Source organism: Henningerozyma blattae, chromosome 2 (genome assembly GCF_000315915.1).
Source record: "Henningerozyma blattae CBS 6284 chromosome 2, complete genome".
NCBI classification, from domain to species: domain Eukaryota; kingdom Fungi; phylum Ascomycota; class Saccharomycetes; order Saccharomycetales; family Saccharomycetaceae; genus Henningerozyma; species Henningerozyma blattae.
In genome coordinates this window covers 1956914-1970866 of record NC_020186.1, presented here as the reverse complement: position 1 = coordinate 1970866, position 13953 = coordinate 1956914, and the positions used below count along the sequence as shown (strand labels likewise).

The window sequence follows — 13953 nt, the reverse complement described above, 5'->3', positions numbered from 1 at the left end:
ATACCCTTCTCATACCCTTCTCATCTTTCTTCTTCATGCACCTCCTCCTCCTCTCCACCACCACCACCACCACAACACCCCATTCATCCTCTCATACTCCATCTCACGTCCAATCTCATACCTCTTCTCATACATCTCCTCATGGTTTATCTCACGGTTCTTCACATAATCAATATTATCAATATCATAATGAAACAAGAAAGCATCAATCTCACTCGATCTCATCGCCTCATTTAGTCGTACATACTTCATCTCCTCATCATTCCGCTATGCAATTAACAAATATAAATTCACACTCTTCTATACATTCAACTCCAACTTCTCCAACAATAACACCTACTCAAATATATACATCATCAAATAAAAATTCAAGTTCACCTGCCATTAATAATAATAATTCAATAATGAATACTAACGATTCTAAAACTTCTAAATCAAACTCCAATAAAGGTACTAAGGAACCTTCATATTATGAAACAGGATCACCTTCACAATTACAACCTCCTCCATCTAACATAAATTCACCTATATTAACATCAAAACGGAACAATAATGATATAATATGGTTTGATTTCTTGAAAAATATTGATGAAAGAGTCATTAAAGTTGGTGAAATCGAATTTTCTGAATGTAATACAAATTCGTTGAACAAAAGAGTTAATAAATTCAATGCACTTATAACTGACCCGCAAGTCTTTGGTGCTCCAAGAAATACAAAATTATCTCAAATGGTAAAAGCTGGTAATATGAATACGGGATTTAGAGATTCTTCGAATTCAAATAATGAATCAAATACACTTTCGAGTGATAACTATTACAAAGAATACCAAGTACAACAAACTGAAAAAATATTAAAAAGCTATTTGCATCAAACTGGTGATATTTTTAATAGTAAGATAGTACAAAATTCAACCAATAAAAATGATTCACCTCCCACAACTCCCACAACAACTTCAAATTCAAATTCAAATTCAAGTTCAGAAAATGATGCTTCAATACATGATAAATTTCGGAAATTATTTCAATCAACAAAACAAGAAATATTTAGTAGCAATGATAATGAAGATTTACAGCATTTACCTTGTTTTACAAGAACTTTTGTAGTCACAAGTTTTGCACGTTTGTTGGTTTTTGTTAAAAAGAAGACTACTTCTGAAAGTTCTATTAAATCAACTTATGAATTGATTTATGATATTAATCTTTCTGCTGAAGGTTCTTTTGTAAAAGAATTAATATTATCTTCATATTCAAAATCTGACCCAACTTTAATCAATTCAAAATCTAATGGAATCTCTCCAATTCAACAAAAACCACAACAACAAGTAATTACAGGATTGATTCAAACTCCTTACAAGACTTTTTTCTTCAGAAATTCAAAACCTGTTGTATATAATTGGTTTAAAGCTATGCGTAAAGGTATTAGATTAAATTATAAACTAAATTATTCTAAAAAAAATGAACAAATCAAGCAAGCATTAAAAGCAGCTAAAATCGCTAGTAGTAATTATAAGCTAAAAGAAACATCAAGTTCTAATGCAAGATCAAATAATGCCTCTCCAAAACCATCTCCGCGGAATTCAACTATATCACCTTCAAATTCACCCTTGATGAGATCTCCCAATGTGATTCATAGTTCAAGTAATATGGCTATTGTAAGTAGTAATAATGCAAGTTCAAACCTTAATGAAAAATTGAAGCAATTCTCTATGAATCCTTCATCCTCAAATGTTTCTTCACGTAGTAGTTCTGGAGTAATAAACCCGAAACAATCAAATAATAAAGAATCTTCTACAGAAAAGCATTCAAGTAATTTGCAGAAAGCAGTAAGACCTACTTCTCATTCTTCTTCAAAGGATCTGTATAGTATCGGTTTGGGAATTTCACAAAAGACCGTGAAACCACATTTGAAGAGAAGCATTACTCCTAGTAATCATAGAGATACAAAGAGGGAGGAACATGATAAAAAATACGACCGTAACATAAAATAATTCAAATTGTACTTTTTAATAATTCCATTTTGATTTTTCCATCACTTAATTTAACTCGTTTTTTTTAATTTTTTTTTTTTCTATATTATGTGTGTTTTTTTTTTCCTTCAAGTATATGTATGTTTCACATTTTATTTTGACTTATTCAAATATAAAGCTATAGTACATAATATATAATATAAATTTAATAAACCTATTCTTATTTCAGCAATAATATTTATTTTTCTTCTTTGTCAGAATCTTCTGATTCTTCGTCTTCATCATCCTCTAATTCTTCAACTTCAACAGTGAAGCCTTCCTTTTCTAAAAATTCTTGGATTATTTCTAAATTACTTGGATGACAGCTTACAAAAACCACACTTTTTTCACTATCAAAGAGATTTAAAAAGTATTTTTGAATTGTATCTTGTAAGTCCTTTACTGTTAATTCATTTAATCTTTCCAAAAATAATTTATTAAAATCAGTCCCTCTGTTTGAAAAGAATTGATCAATAAATTTATATAAACCAGCTTCAAAATAACCTTTATCCATAGATGCCATTCGATTGATAATACTGCTAATAGCACCTTGGATTAATTGAGGTTCAAATTTGTTGGTTCCATTTGCATAAGAACTAATGATATCTTTCCCGACTTCATAACATTTTACTAAATCAGAACCACGATATATGCTGAAAGCCCATGCATTAGATTCAATCATTTTAACCATGTTAGCTCCGTAAGCTAAACCAGACCCACGGATACCTTTCCAAAATGGACCTTCGACACATTGTAAGTATTCCGACACTAATGAGACAGCGGGATAATCTTCATGGTGGTAATCTAAATCAAATGGAATAGAAGTCAAGATATTCATATAGGAAGATTCAGAAGCTGGAGTAGTGATAACGTGTGCAATATTTTGAGGATTTTTGCCTAAAGAAGAAACAGAGTCTAATAATCTAGGGACAGGTGGTATCTTTATATCATAATTATCTGGGATATTTTCTAATTCTCTAATTAAATTATACCATGGTTCGTATATTTCTTTTTCAATCTTAGAAATATCACCTAAGATTAAGATATGCATTTTATGGAAGTTAGCTCTTAATTGAGATCTCATTGTTTCTATTCTTGGTAAAATCTCCTTTTCAAATTTGCCATTCTCAATATCTTCTAAGATATCCTCAATAATTTCTTCAACAAATAATGGATCCGCAGACTTCTTCATACATCTATTAGTGTAAAATTTTCTATTTGTTAAAGATTCTAACATTATATTACCTTCTCTCTTGACTTCAACGATAGAATTTAGATAATTTTCAAGTAAAACACTTACACGGTTTTCATCAAAAATCATATCAAATAAACAATGTTTTATCCATTTAACAGCATTCTTATACTCACTAGCCTTGCATCTAATTCTAAAATCTAACAAATCTGGGCAGGAGCCTTGTAAACCCAAGGTGATATGTGAATCTACAGTTTCAGATTTTAATTGTGAAACAACAGTTTCAAAAGATAATATTTCCCCATTAGAATCTTTCATTGGCATCGAAAGTAATTCGTCAAAGATATGATAAAATGGTAATAATTTTGTATCCTTAATAGAGGTAGTATTTAATAATGTATGCAATTCAATAAATTGAGAAGGGAAATTTTCTAAATGCATAAAGAATGGGAAATCTTTTGGTTTTGACTTTAAAATATCTTTTGTTAAATTATCATTTAGATCATTATTCTTGTAAGATGGTAAAACTGTAATGCTTTTTGTAGTGATAAAGTTTACCGTTTTTGCAGGATCTTTGATTTCAAACTTTTCCAATAATGATGTTGGAATTGGTTTATCATTAAACGATTTAGCATTTTCTAACAATTCTAATAAATCTCCTCTTTTCTTCTCATCGTATATTTTTTTCCTTTCATTGTTTAACTTTTCTTTTTCCTCGTCTAGCTTTTCATACATTTTTGCACTTGGTTTACCTAGTACAATGACAGATTTATTGGCTATAAATATATTGTTCAATAAAGTTTGCCATTTCTCCTGAGGCCAAGAATATAAGATATCATAATCCTCAATAGTCTTTAAAGTACGTTCCAAAGATTGTCCGTCTTTAGTGCCATAAATAAAGTCGGCAATGACGGCTTGAGAAATAATATTATCACCATTTTTTTCACATCTTAAGATATAATCCCACTTACCATTATCCACTACTTGCCTCAAAATCTTCATATCAAATTTATGAGTAGATAAAATATTTAAAACCTTATCTCTTGTCTCAGTTAATTTCTCAGTTGGTACACCATGAATACCTAAATTAACTATAGTCTTAGTAAAGTCATCGGTCCAGTAATCAGTCGAGTTAGCAAATGGATCATCAATTTCAACAAGTTCTTTGGTAAATGGAGCTAAAGCAGATTCTGTAAAGTAATCAAGCATTAATGAAACACCTAAATCATCAATATAGTCGTGAAAATCACAACCTACCCATGAAAATAGTATTTCAGATTGAGATTCATCCAATTCCGGGAATTCGATTGTTGATTCAATAGTTTTAGGTCTTTTATCTGAGATCTGTGAATCTTTTGAATCGACAAACGGTCTTTTATGATTTGGATTTGCTACAGGTAAATTAATATCCCAATCTTCGACAATTGATAACAATTCATCTTCTGGAACATTACCACAAACAATAATACATAAATTTTCCGGGCAATATAAGTTCTTATGAAATTCTCTAATTTCTTCATTTGTTAAATCTCTCAAGTTTTCAGTTAAACCACCAGTTTCAGATCTATAACCACTACCTTCTTTGAACATCAATCTTTGTTTCTCTAGCATCGTAACAAACCAACTTTGATTTTCAATTGCATCCATTTCACTATAAACAACACCTTTATCAGTTAAAGTTTCAGGATCTATATGGTGAACTTCTGTTATACAAGCTTCATCTGTTAACGTTGGAAATAATAAATGATCTAAGTATACTGGTAATAAAGTCTTAAAACCTTTCCACCCAGCAGTTGTTAGAGTATATACAGTTTGATCGGTAGCGGTCCAAGCATTCGTTGATGACATACATAAATTACCAGCAGTATCTAATAGACCCTTGTAAGGATAAGACTTTGAGCCCATAAATATTAAATGTTCTAAAGTGTGGGGGCAGCCAGAATCATTTGGACACTCAGTTGCGACTGCAAAATAACCTTGAACTAATGGAGAGGATGAATGATTGACATGAACTAATTGAAGTCCGGATTTCTGAGATATATATTTAGATACATGATATTGTGGAGCATAATCCAGTTTAAAATCTACTAATTTTTTAAACGTCATTCTAGCCATTATAGTGAATGATTAGTTTTCTTTTTTTTATGTAATTTTTATCTTCCACTTAAAATTCCTGGTCAATTTTTATGCACAACCAATTTTCCAAAATTTTCGTAGACAACAGTTTAAAGTTGTAATAAATTTAAGAGTCACTATAGAAGTCAATATAGAAAACTATAAAAAAATAAGAAGCACGTTTATTTCTAATTGTTATTTATGCGCCAACAATAAAAAACAATCTATGTACTAGTTCTTCTCGTTTACATGATATTCTACGATTTATTATTATACATACATAATACGAAGGAAGACATGAAAAAAAAAGCAAAATTAAAAAATACTTCAAAAATAAATCAAGAGGCCAGCTGTAAATATATTTATAATATAGTAATCAACTCAGAAATACGAAATTTCTCTTCCTTAGCACTAGGTGCATCAGAAGTCTAACGTCTAATATTTTCGTAGTCTCATCTTTGAAAAGCTGGCAAAAGGAGATCTTCCTCTGAAAGTTCTCAATTTGCTAATGGGTAAACTATGCTACTACTTAGTTTATTAAATAACTCTTTCTACTAGTTCTTTATGAGTGCTTTGTTGGGACTATTACTATATTTCTATGATCCTCTTAAAAATCATACGCAATTTATATATAGAAAATGATAGTGTTACCCGGTGCATCATTTTAATATTAAATTTTTGAAAATCATATAGGGTTAGCAGATTTTTCAAACCGATTTCTATTTAATAATAGAGATAATAGGAAAGAATTAATTAAATAAATTTTAAGCTATGTCCGAGCTTAGTACTTAGTCTCCAAAATGAGGGAGCTATTTATTGTTACAAATATCATGATTTTTCTGAATGTATCTTTCTAATTGTAGAAGCTTAGTGGTAGTTCAACATTTAAGCAATTGATTTGAATAATTAATCAAAATTAAATACAGTGGCAGAATTTGCTTTTAACAACAGAATATGTCATTTCTCACTTGTCGAAATATTTTGTAATCTTTTTGAGTTAGTAGTTTTTGATCCTTCTTAGTATTTTTAGAAAAAAAAAACATTTCCATTACCCAATACCATAGTCTATATCATCAGTATAAAATAATTCATAGAAACATAAAACTAATAGTTATATACTGCGTTAATATTTGATTTAAAATCTCATTTTATCATTATCATATTAATTGAATTTTGCCTTGCATTAGCAGATCTCTTATGACAGAATATCTCATCACATAGATACTACCTGGAGATAATTCTACTTCCTCATTTAATTGTGGTATTGTTACCATGAAAGATTGAGTTGACAAATCCTTTACATAAATAAAAACAAATTGATCCCATTTAGGTTCATCTACCATACTAATTGAACCTTCAGTATCTTGAATTGCTTGTAAATCTACAGGCATATGTTTTAAAATCGAGTTATTGAATAATTTTAAAAGAATTTGGGAATGCTTATTTAAATAGATTGATTCTTGTTTAGATAAAAGATTTGCTGAATCGGTATCACTGGAAGCAATTATTGATTGTAAATAAAAATTATATTTGTCAATTTTTTTCAATCTACAACGCAGAAAGGATCTAATGACGAATTTTAATCTTTCTAATTCTGCTTCCATACATAAAAGCGGTAATTTTGAAGATTGAGAATATTCTGATATGAATCCCATTGATAATGATTCTATGTATTCCATTTGTTGCTGTAAACGAGGTAATATCCTATCCAGTAGTTTTGTTGGATATGGCAATAATTCCGGCGAACATCTCTCATTCCTCCAAAGTTCTATTAAATTATTATAATCTTGAGCAGATGTGGTTATAGTGGCAGATGTAGTAGCCGTAGAATTTGAAATTGTATTGGGGTTTTGCTTATCTTTAGTTTGTGAATCATTATAAGTTAAATCACTATAGAGAAGGGTAGAACTTCCATTATAGTTATCAGCATCGCTTCTTAACGATTCTACAGCAGTGGTATCATGGTCTAAGGAGGCTAAAATATCATCAATATCCATATTTTTTTGTTTGTATTTATGTGTGTAAAGTTTTGAAAAATTGCAATAGAATAAAATTGATTTACATCTTTTCAATGAATCTGAAACGCGTTATGCGTAATAAAAAAAATCATGCTTAAAAAATATATATATATGCAATAATGTCTTTATAATGTCTGCTTATGTATCGTCTACCTCCACAATGAATGAGTCTACCGTTGTGATTGAAGGAGAATCCAATACGGTTTTACCTAAGAATAATTTCGATGTGAATAATGTAGATGAAGATAATTTTCAAACTATCCATGAAACACTAATTAATGATAAATCTATTAAGAAAATACGATGCGTAAAGATCGAATATGATGAAGTGAGTGAGATATTAGCATGTATATATGAGATCACGAATCGAGATAGGATAGGTAGTCAAATAGATTTGATCAAGTTGAAGCCAGAAAAATGTAAATTAATTTCCAGAATTCAATTCCGCAGTCAAATGATTCAAGGAATATATTTTTTACCTAATTCTAGAAAAACTAGGAACGATATTAACATTCGAAGAATGTTGTTTACAAGTAGATTGGGTAAGACTATTTGTTATGAAATCAATACAATTACTTTAGAGTATAAGATGGTTCAAAAAAATTATCATTATAATGAGATATGCCAAATTTTAGTTGAAAGAACTGGGATGGAAGATAATTTTTACTTAATTAGTGGTGACATAGAGGGAAATGTTTTACAATTGGAGATTAATGATAATGATAATGATGTGATGATCGATGAAGGGGTTACTAGTTTTATGAAAGGTGGATTGAGAAAAAAAATAAGCGTTCGTATTCCCAAGGGTAGTGAATATTTGTTAAAAGATTGTAGTATGTCTGAAGAGATGAATCGATTTTACAAGAGTATAAACTATTCTGAAGGTGAAAAAGTGAGTATTGCAAGTATGATATTGATAGATGGTAAGTTATATTTTGGTAGTCGAGATGGGAATATATATCGAATTGTGATGAGAGAGTTGGGAGAAGGACAAGGAGATGCACGAATCTCTTTAGATAATGATGAGTTTGTTCCATTGCAAGAGAGCCAGAACGAGAATGATGACGAAATAAAATTGTATCATGATGGGCCCGTTACTGTATTACAAGCAGACGGAAATGGACATTTAATTAGTGGAGGGGATGATTGGAAAGTTATACTTTGGGATATAAAGAGTAATAGGAAATTATGGGAACTGGACCTCGGGGACCCTATTTTGTGCATACGGTATCTACAAGAGTATAAAATGTGGGGTGTCATGACATGGAAAGGTGTTTATATTGTACGTGATGGTAAAGTCGTGCATTGTGAAAGGTATTCTGGTCATATATCATGTGGCAACTTCGTAATTAGTAAGATGAGTAAAGAAGTGTTGATAATACTTGGATCTAATGATGAGAAAGGCGGCATTCGGATGCGGAGCGTATCAATGGAATTTACATTCGATTAGTAATTTGGATTACTCATAGAAAAAAATTTATGTATTTTGCAATAGCTCGGCCGGATTGAAAAAAACTGAATGTGGTAAAAGCAAGTATATAAAGTGAAAATTGGAAATTATCATGAAAAATTCAGGTAAATGTAGATAAACAAGTATGAGTTTTACATCAATTGAGCAAGCTATCACACACTTCCAAAACAATGGGTTTTTAATTGTTATGGATGATAAGAGTCGTGAGAATGAAGGGGATTTAATATGTGCTGCATCTGGCATGAGCATTGAACAGATGGCCTTTCTGGTGCGCCATTCATCCGGGTATGTTTGTGCACCAATGAATAATAAAATTGCAGACAAGTTAGATTTGCCATTGTTACGTGGTGGTATGAAATATACATCATACGCTGATGATAGACATGGGACCGCTTACACAATTACAGTGGATGTCGCTGAGGGTACAACTACTGGTATATCCGCACATGACCGTACTTTGACTTGTAGAGCTTTGGCCAATGAAGGTTCAAAATCTACTGATTTTTTGAAACCAGGACATATCTGTCCGCTAAGGGCTGCTGATGGAGGTGTTTTGAAGAGAAGGGGTCACACAGAAGCTGCTGTAGATCTATGTAGATTGAGTGGGCTACCTGAAGTAGGTGTTATTTGTGAGTTAGTCAATGATAGAGACGGCTCTATGATGAGATTGGATGATTGTGAAAAGTTTGGTAAGGAAAATAACATTCCATTGATCACAATTGACGATCTTGCCAAGTACTTGGAGACTCAAAATGCTTAGATTTGTGTGTGAAGGACAATTCAGTACTTTTTTTTGGACTTCAAAAAAATAGGATTTTTGTATGCAGGTGCTCTGTCCTTGAAGCCTCTTGCACCAGTACCGTGGTATCAGCAATACTCAATAGTGCATTGTTGAGGAAATAATAAAAATTGATCAAGTATCAGTAATATACAGTAATATATATCGGCCTAATATATAGTATAATTAATCTTCAGGTCGATAAAACCATGCTCTTTTTTTTTCATAACATTTAGTTGTAGCATCAGGTATGAAGGGGAAGGAGCTTGGAATTTGAACTGAAAGAAGAATAAATAAAACAAAGCAAGGGAATAAATAAGATAGGCAAAAAGAGGGAATATAAAAAAGGTTACTTACGAGTAAATTAGAAATAACAATTCAATATACAAGAATTCTACCTTTAGCGAAATAGATTAGATAAAATTTTTATTTTCATTTGTGTGATACACTGTTCTTTTTTTTTCTCTTGTACTTTTATCTTGTCAATCTCAATATATAATAATAGTTTCATCAAATACTGTACGTCAATCATTACCTAAGATTTCACCATTGTAATAAAGATTTAATTAATTCATCCCTAATTTTAACTCCTTCTCAAATTAAGAATTTTTCACGAAGAGAATTATTTTTCCGAAAAAATATCAATCGTATGCTGAAAAAAATTTATTTTTTTTTCAAGCTTCAAAGAGTGATCCAAACAATTATGCCTATGAGTTATTCATGGCATACAATGTTTCCAAGAATATTGGAATTGGTGGAGACCCAGAAAAAAAATGCCAATAAAATAGATATGGGCTATCAAACTAAAGGGATTTTACTTTTTTGAAATAATTTAAAAAGGATTCCCAATTCGTTTGACAGCATATCCATTTATTTATCTTGGTACCTAGTATATCTAAAACAAATCGTAGAAATACTCATATTTTTGATGAACTAATAGAGCCAAATCGTTTTCTATCTCATCGTGTTAAACACGTCTACAGGACAAGATCCAAGGATTAATAATCATTTGCCATTGGATTTTAACATATGCGTATCTTTCAAATTTAAGGAGTATATTCAAGGATTATTGATGGAAGTAGAATCGAGATCATGATGTAATACAGAGGAATCATCGGACGATATGACATAATCTGGTCTGGAAGGTGTTTCATGATTAGTAGAATAATCGAGGTTTGTATCAGGAGTAGAATCAGGAATAGAATCAGTATCTTCCGGTTTTTGGTCTAATATATCTGAATTGGAGCTACCATCATGTGATATAGATTCTAGATTAGAAGTGGCTGCAACAGGCGAATTTGGTGAAGTGTTACTGTCATCTGGCATATCAATATCTTCAATAATATTACCTTGCTCAGGAACAAATATTTGTTCTTGAGAGAAATCATCTAATGTGTCGATATAGGACTGAAGTTCTACATTATATGAAATATTGTCAATAACTGGGCGAATGTCAACAGGATTAACACCATTATCTTTTTTTTGTGAATGATAACAGTAGGATCAGGTATTGTTATAGGTAGGTCAGATTCTGTGTCATAAAGAGCCAAAAGTTCATCAAATACATTAGTAGTGGATTCACTGGAGGTAGATTTTTCGCCTTTGACGAGAGAGAAATTGCTACTCTCAACCACTTTATGTTTACTGGGTATGTAAAATAAGTAACCATGGGATTCTGGAGATGGACATAGTGCAAAAGCTTTTAGTCCACGAACATCTAGTTTCGAGTCAGGATTATGTGTGTGAATGATGACTGATTGACCAAATGGTAGTGATGTGCTAGCATCCAGTCCAGCCAATCATTCCTTAGCACGTGGTGCTGATCCAATGGAAGAAGTGTGGAAAGCGTTACGCATAAGCATCGCAAATATAATAGCATGATACTATAATTGATTAGGCAATCCCGAAGAAGCTAATAAGGTGCTACAGTCATTTAAGAATGTTAAATTTGTTCGTTCAGCGACGCCATTAGACGAAGAATCTACATTAGTTGTGTACATAGATTGTATTCCATTTTTTCGAAAGAATACACGTAAATGAGTATTTGTAAACTCAGATCCTCTGTCCATATGGAAACATAATACGTTAACCTCGACTTGTGTCTTGATAAACTTGACTACCGTTTCAAATGCAGCTAGAATAGAAGCACTGGACTTCTTCATTAAAGGAAATTACCAACGATACCGAGTGTTCTCATCAGTAAATGTAATGAAATATTTAGCTGTATTAATCGGCATACCAGAAACTGGACCAAATAAGTCACAATGAAGATATTGGAATTTTGAGTACTCTTTTTGATATTTCAGTCTTGACCCGACAACATGTTGATGTTTTCGTGCTTTACCCTTCATACAATCGGCACACTGAAACTTGTCAATGTCTGTCCAATCAACCATGTGAGATTGAATACTGCCTATGAGACCTGAACTGATAGTTTTCCGAATATCTTTGATGTTAATGTGACCGAATAATCGATGGAGTAGGCTCATTGAATATGGTTTATCAGTAGTTGATACTTTTAAGACTTTATTTCCTTTTACTATTGTCTTCGAAGGAGTTGGAAGTTGTAAGTCAGATATTTTGATGCAGACATATCTGTCATAGTCCACAAATTTTGTAATGAGATGTTCATCAGAATCCAGCAACTTTCTATCTGATAGTTCAACAGTGAATCCTGCTTGTTCTAGATTAAATAAACTGATTAAATTACAAGCAACATCTTTGGAGTAAAGTACCGGAATGGGAGTAATTTTGTTATTGGCTTTCATAAATTTGATTTTCCCTTCCCCTGAAACATCGATCTTTCTATCGTCAGCTGCGAACAACTGAGAATTGGTAATAGAGGAGAAATCGTGTAAAATACCAGTGTTTTTGATTACTGATCNNNATTGAGCTCCAGAATCTAGGATTAGTACGTCATCTAGAGAGAGTTTTTGTAAAGTAGGCCTAAGCGTCAGTAGTTCATCAGTCAGATTAATTGTAATTTGGTTTGCCTTCCACTTAGATTTCTTCTTGACAGGCTTCTTTATGTTCACTGTTGATGTCGGTTTTGAGTCAAGTTCAGGAACTCTATTTGGGCATATTACTGCTGTGTGAACAGAGGTCTGGCAGATTTGACAATTCGAGTTGGCTTTAGCTTTAGGTGTAGACGTTACTCCAGCAATCTGAGATGATTTCTTCTGAATGGTGAATAGAAGTTTTTCCAGATCGTAAGAACCAGATCTTTTCAGATTTTCAGAATTGATGCTGGCATATTGACCTTTGAGTGACTTTAAAATTTTACGAGCAATCCAGTCATCACTTATAGCGATGTCTAATTCTTTGGCCTTGTTTCTTAGACCTAATGTCGTTGACCTGAAAATAGCAGCGTCCATTTTTGTGTCAAACGAAATATTATATAAAGAGTCTAGAACCCCTTCATATATTTCATGATCTTTACGAATGTCCTTCGATAAGGTACATTCGATTATATTGTACAACGACATAAAACCCTTGTTAAGTTCGTTTTGGAACCATGTAGGATACGCCTTCGCAGGTACATACATGTTAAATATTCTAAGAACATAGTCTTTCTCCTCGTTGGATACTTGAATGGTGTGAGACTCAGGGGTAATGATTGTATGTCCTAATCCCTGGAATTTTAGGAATTGGCAAAATAATTTGATCCATTGATCAAATGCAGATTTTTCTGAGATACGATATAAACACACATTGTGCGTCACATCATGAGTCTGGTGTGTCTTGGAAGTAGAGTGACTGATATTGTCAAAAATATCTCCATTAACGTTCGGAATGTTTTTAGGTTCATAAGCTTATAAAAACAAATCATACCATAATGTGCCGACACTGACTTTTTTTCGCAAGAAGAACTATAGTGTACCTCCAAATACCCACTCTAATTTTGATAATTCATCCCAATTTAACCCAAATGCTTTGGCTACTTAGGCTAACTTCAACACAATGATGATGTTTCACTTCATGGAGATGAACCCAGAAGCTATGCTGTATAAGCGAACACTAAATTTTTCTTCAGCTAATATAACTAATAGGGTCCTATCCACCCAAGACTTTGTTTTCACTGGAGGAGCTTATGAACCTAAAAATATACCTAAACGTTAATGAAGATATATTTTTTCATAATGTCAGTCTTTCGACCTCAAAAATACGCCAAAATCATGATTTTAACAGCAAAGCTTGCTTACTTAAACCTTATATCTGTCTGATCTTTATGGTATTAACTGTTCTTATAATTGTCCTCCTCCTTGAGCTAAATACGTATATAAAACTACAGAAGTATATAAAAACGTCGTTAGTATTTTTATATTCTGAAGTAAATGCAGATTCGTAACAAAGATATCACTTAGTATATACTA

The 13953-nt window shown here is 31.9% G+C and overlaps 6 protein-coding genes across 6 annotated transcripts in view; 3 read left to right on the top strand and 3 right to left on the bottom strand.

The window, feature by feature from the left end:
* Window positions 1-1988, top strand: part of TBLA0B08250 (uncharacterized protein) — a gene marked incomplete at both ends in the record, with an annotated part of 4044 nt that extends 2056 nt beyond the window's left edge. The window contains one exon of the mRNA XM_004179111.1: window positions 1-1988. This exon is cut by the window's left edge and continues 2056 nt beyond it. Within this exon, the coding sequence (XP_004179159.1) occupies window positions 1-1988 (1988 nt within the window).
* A 217-nt stretch (window positions 1989-2205) lies between these two features.
* On the bottom strand, window positions 2206-5304 carry SDD3 (Sdd3p; the record flags this gene model as incomplete). Its single annotated transcript, XM_004179110.1, has 1 exon — window positions 2206-5304. The coding sequence occupies one exon, from the start codon at window positions 5302-5304 to the stop codon at window positions 2206-2208; it is 3099 nt and encodes a 1032-aa protein (XP_004179158.1).
* Window positions 5305-6470: 1166 nt separating this feature from the next.
* On the bottom strand, window positions 6471-7310 carry SLD5 (DNA replication protein SLD5; the record flags this gene model as incomplete). The annotated part of the gene is made up of 1 exon (XM_004179109.1): window positions 6471-7310. One exon carries the CDS (start codon window positions 7308-7310, stop codon window positions 6471-6473), a length of 840 nt encoding a protein of 279 aa, XP_004179157.1.
* Window positions 7311-7461: 151 nt separating this feature from the next.
* PAC11 (dynein intermediate chain) lies at window positions 7462-8781 on the top strand (the record flags this gene model as incomplete). The annotated part of the gene is made up of 1 exon (XM_004179108.1): window positions 7462-8781. The coding sequence occupies one exon, from the start codon at window positions 7462-7464 to the stop codon at window positions 8779-8781; it is 1320 nt and encodes a 439-aa protein (XP_004179156.1).
* Window positions 8782-8926: 145 nt separating this feature from the next.
* Window positions 8927-9562, top strand: RIB3 (3,4-dihydroxy-2-butanone-4-phosphate synthase RIB3; the record flags this gene model as incomplete). Its single annotated transcript, XM_004179107.1, has 1 exon — window positions 8927-9562. The coding sequence occupies one exon, from the start codon at window positions 8927-8929 to the stop codon at window positions 9560-9562; it is 636 nt and encodes a 211-aa protein (XP_004179155.1).
* A 2189-nt stretch (window positions 9563-11751) lies between these two features.
* TBLA0B08200 (uncharacterized protein) lies at window positions 11752-13125 on the bottom strand (the record flags this gene model as incomplete). Its single annotated transcript, XM_004179106.1, has 1 exon — window positions 11752-13125. The coding sequence occupies one exon, from the start codon at window positions 13123-13125 to the stop codon at window positions 11752-11754; it is 1374 nt and encodes a 457-aa protein (XP_004179154.1).
* Window positions 13126-13953: the final 828 nt, after the last annotated feature.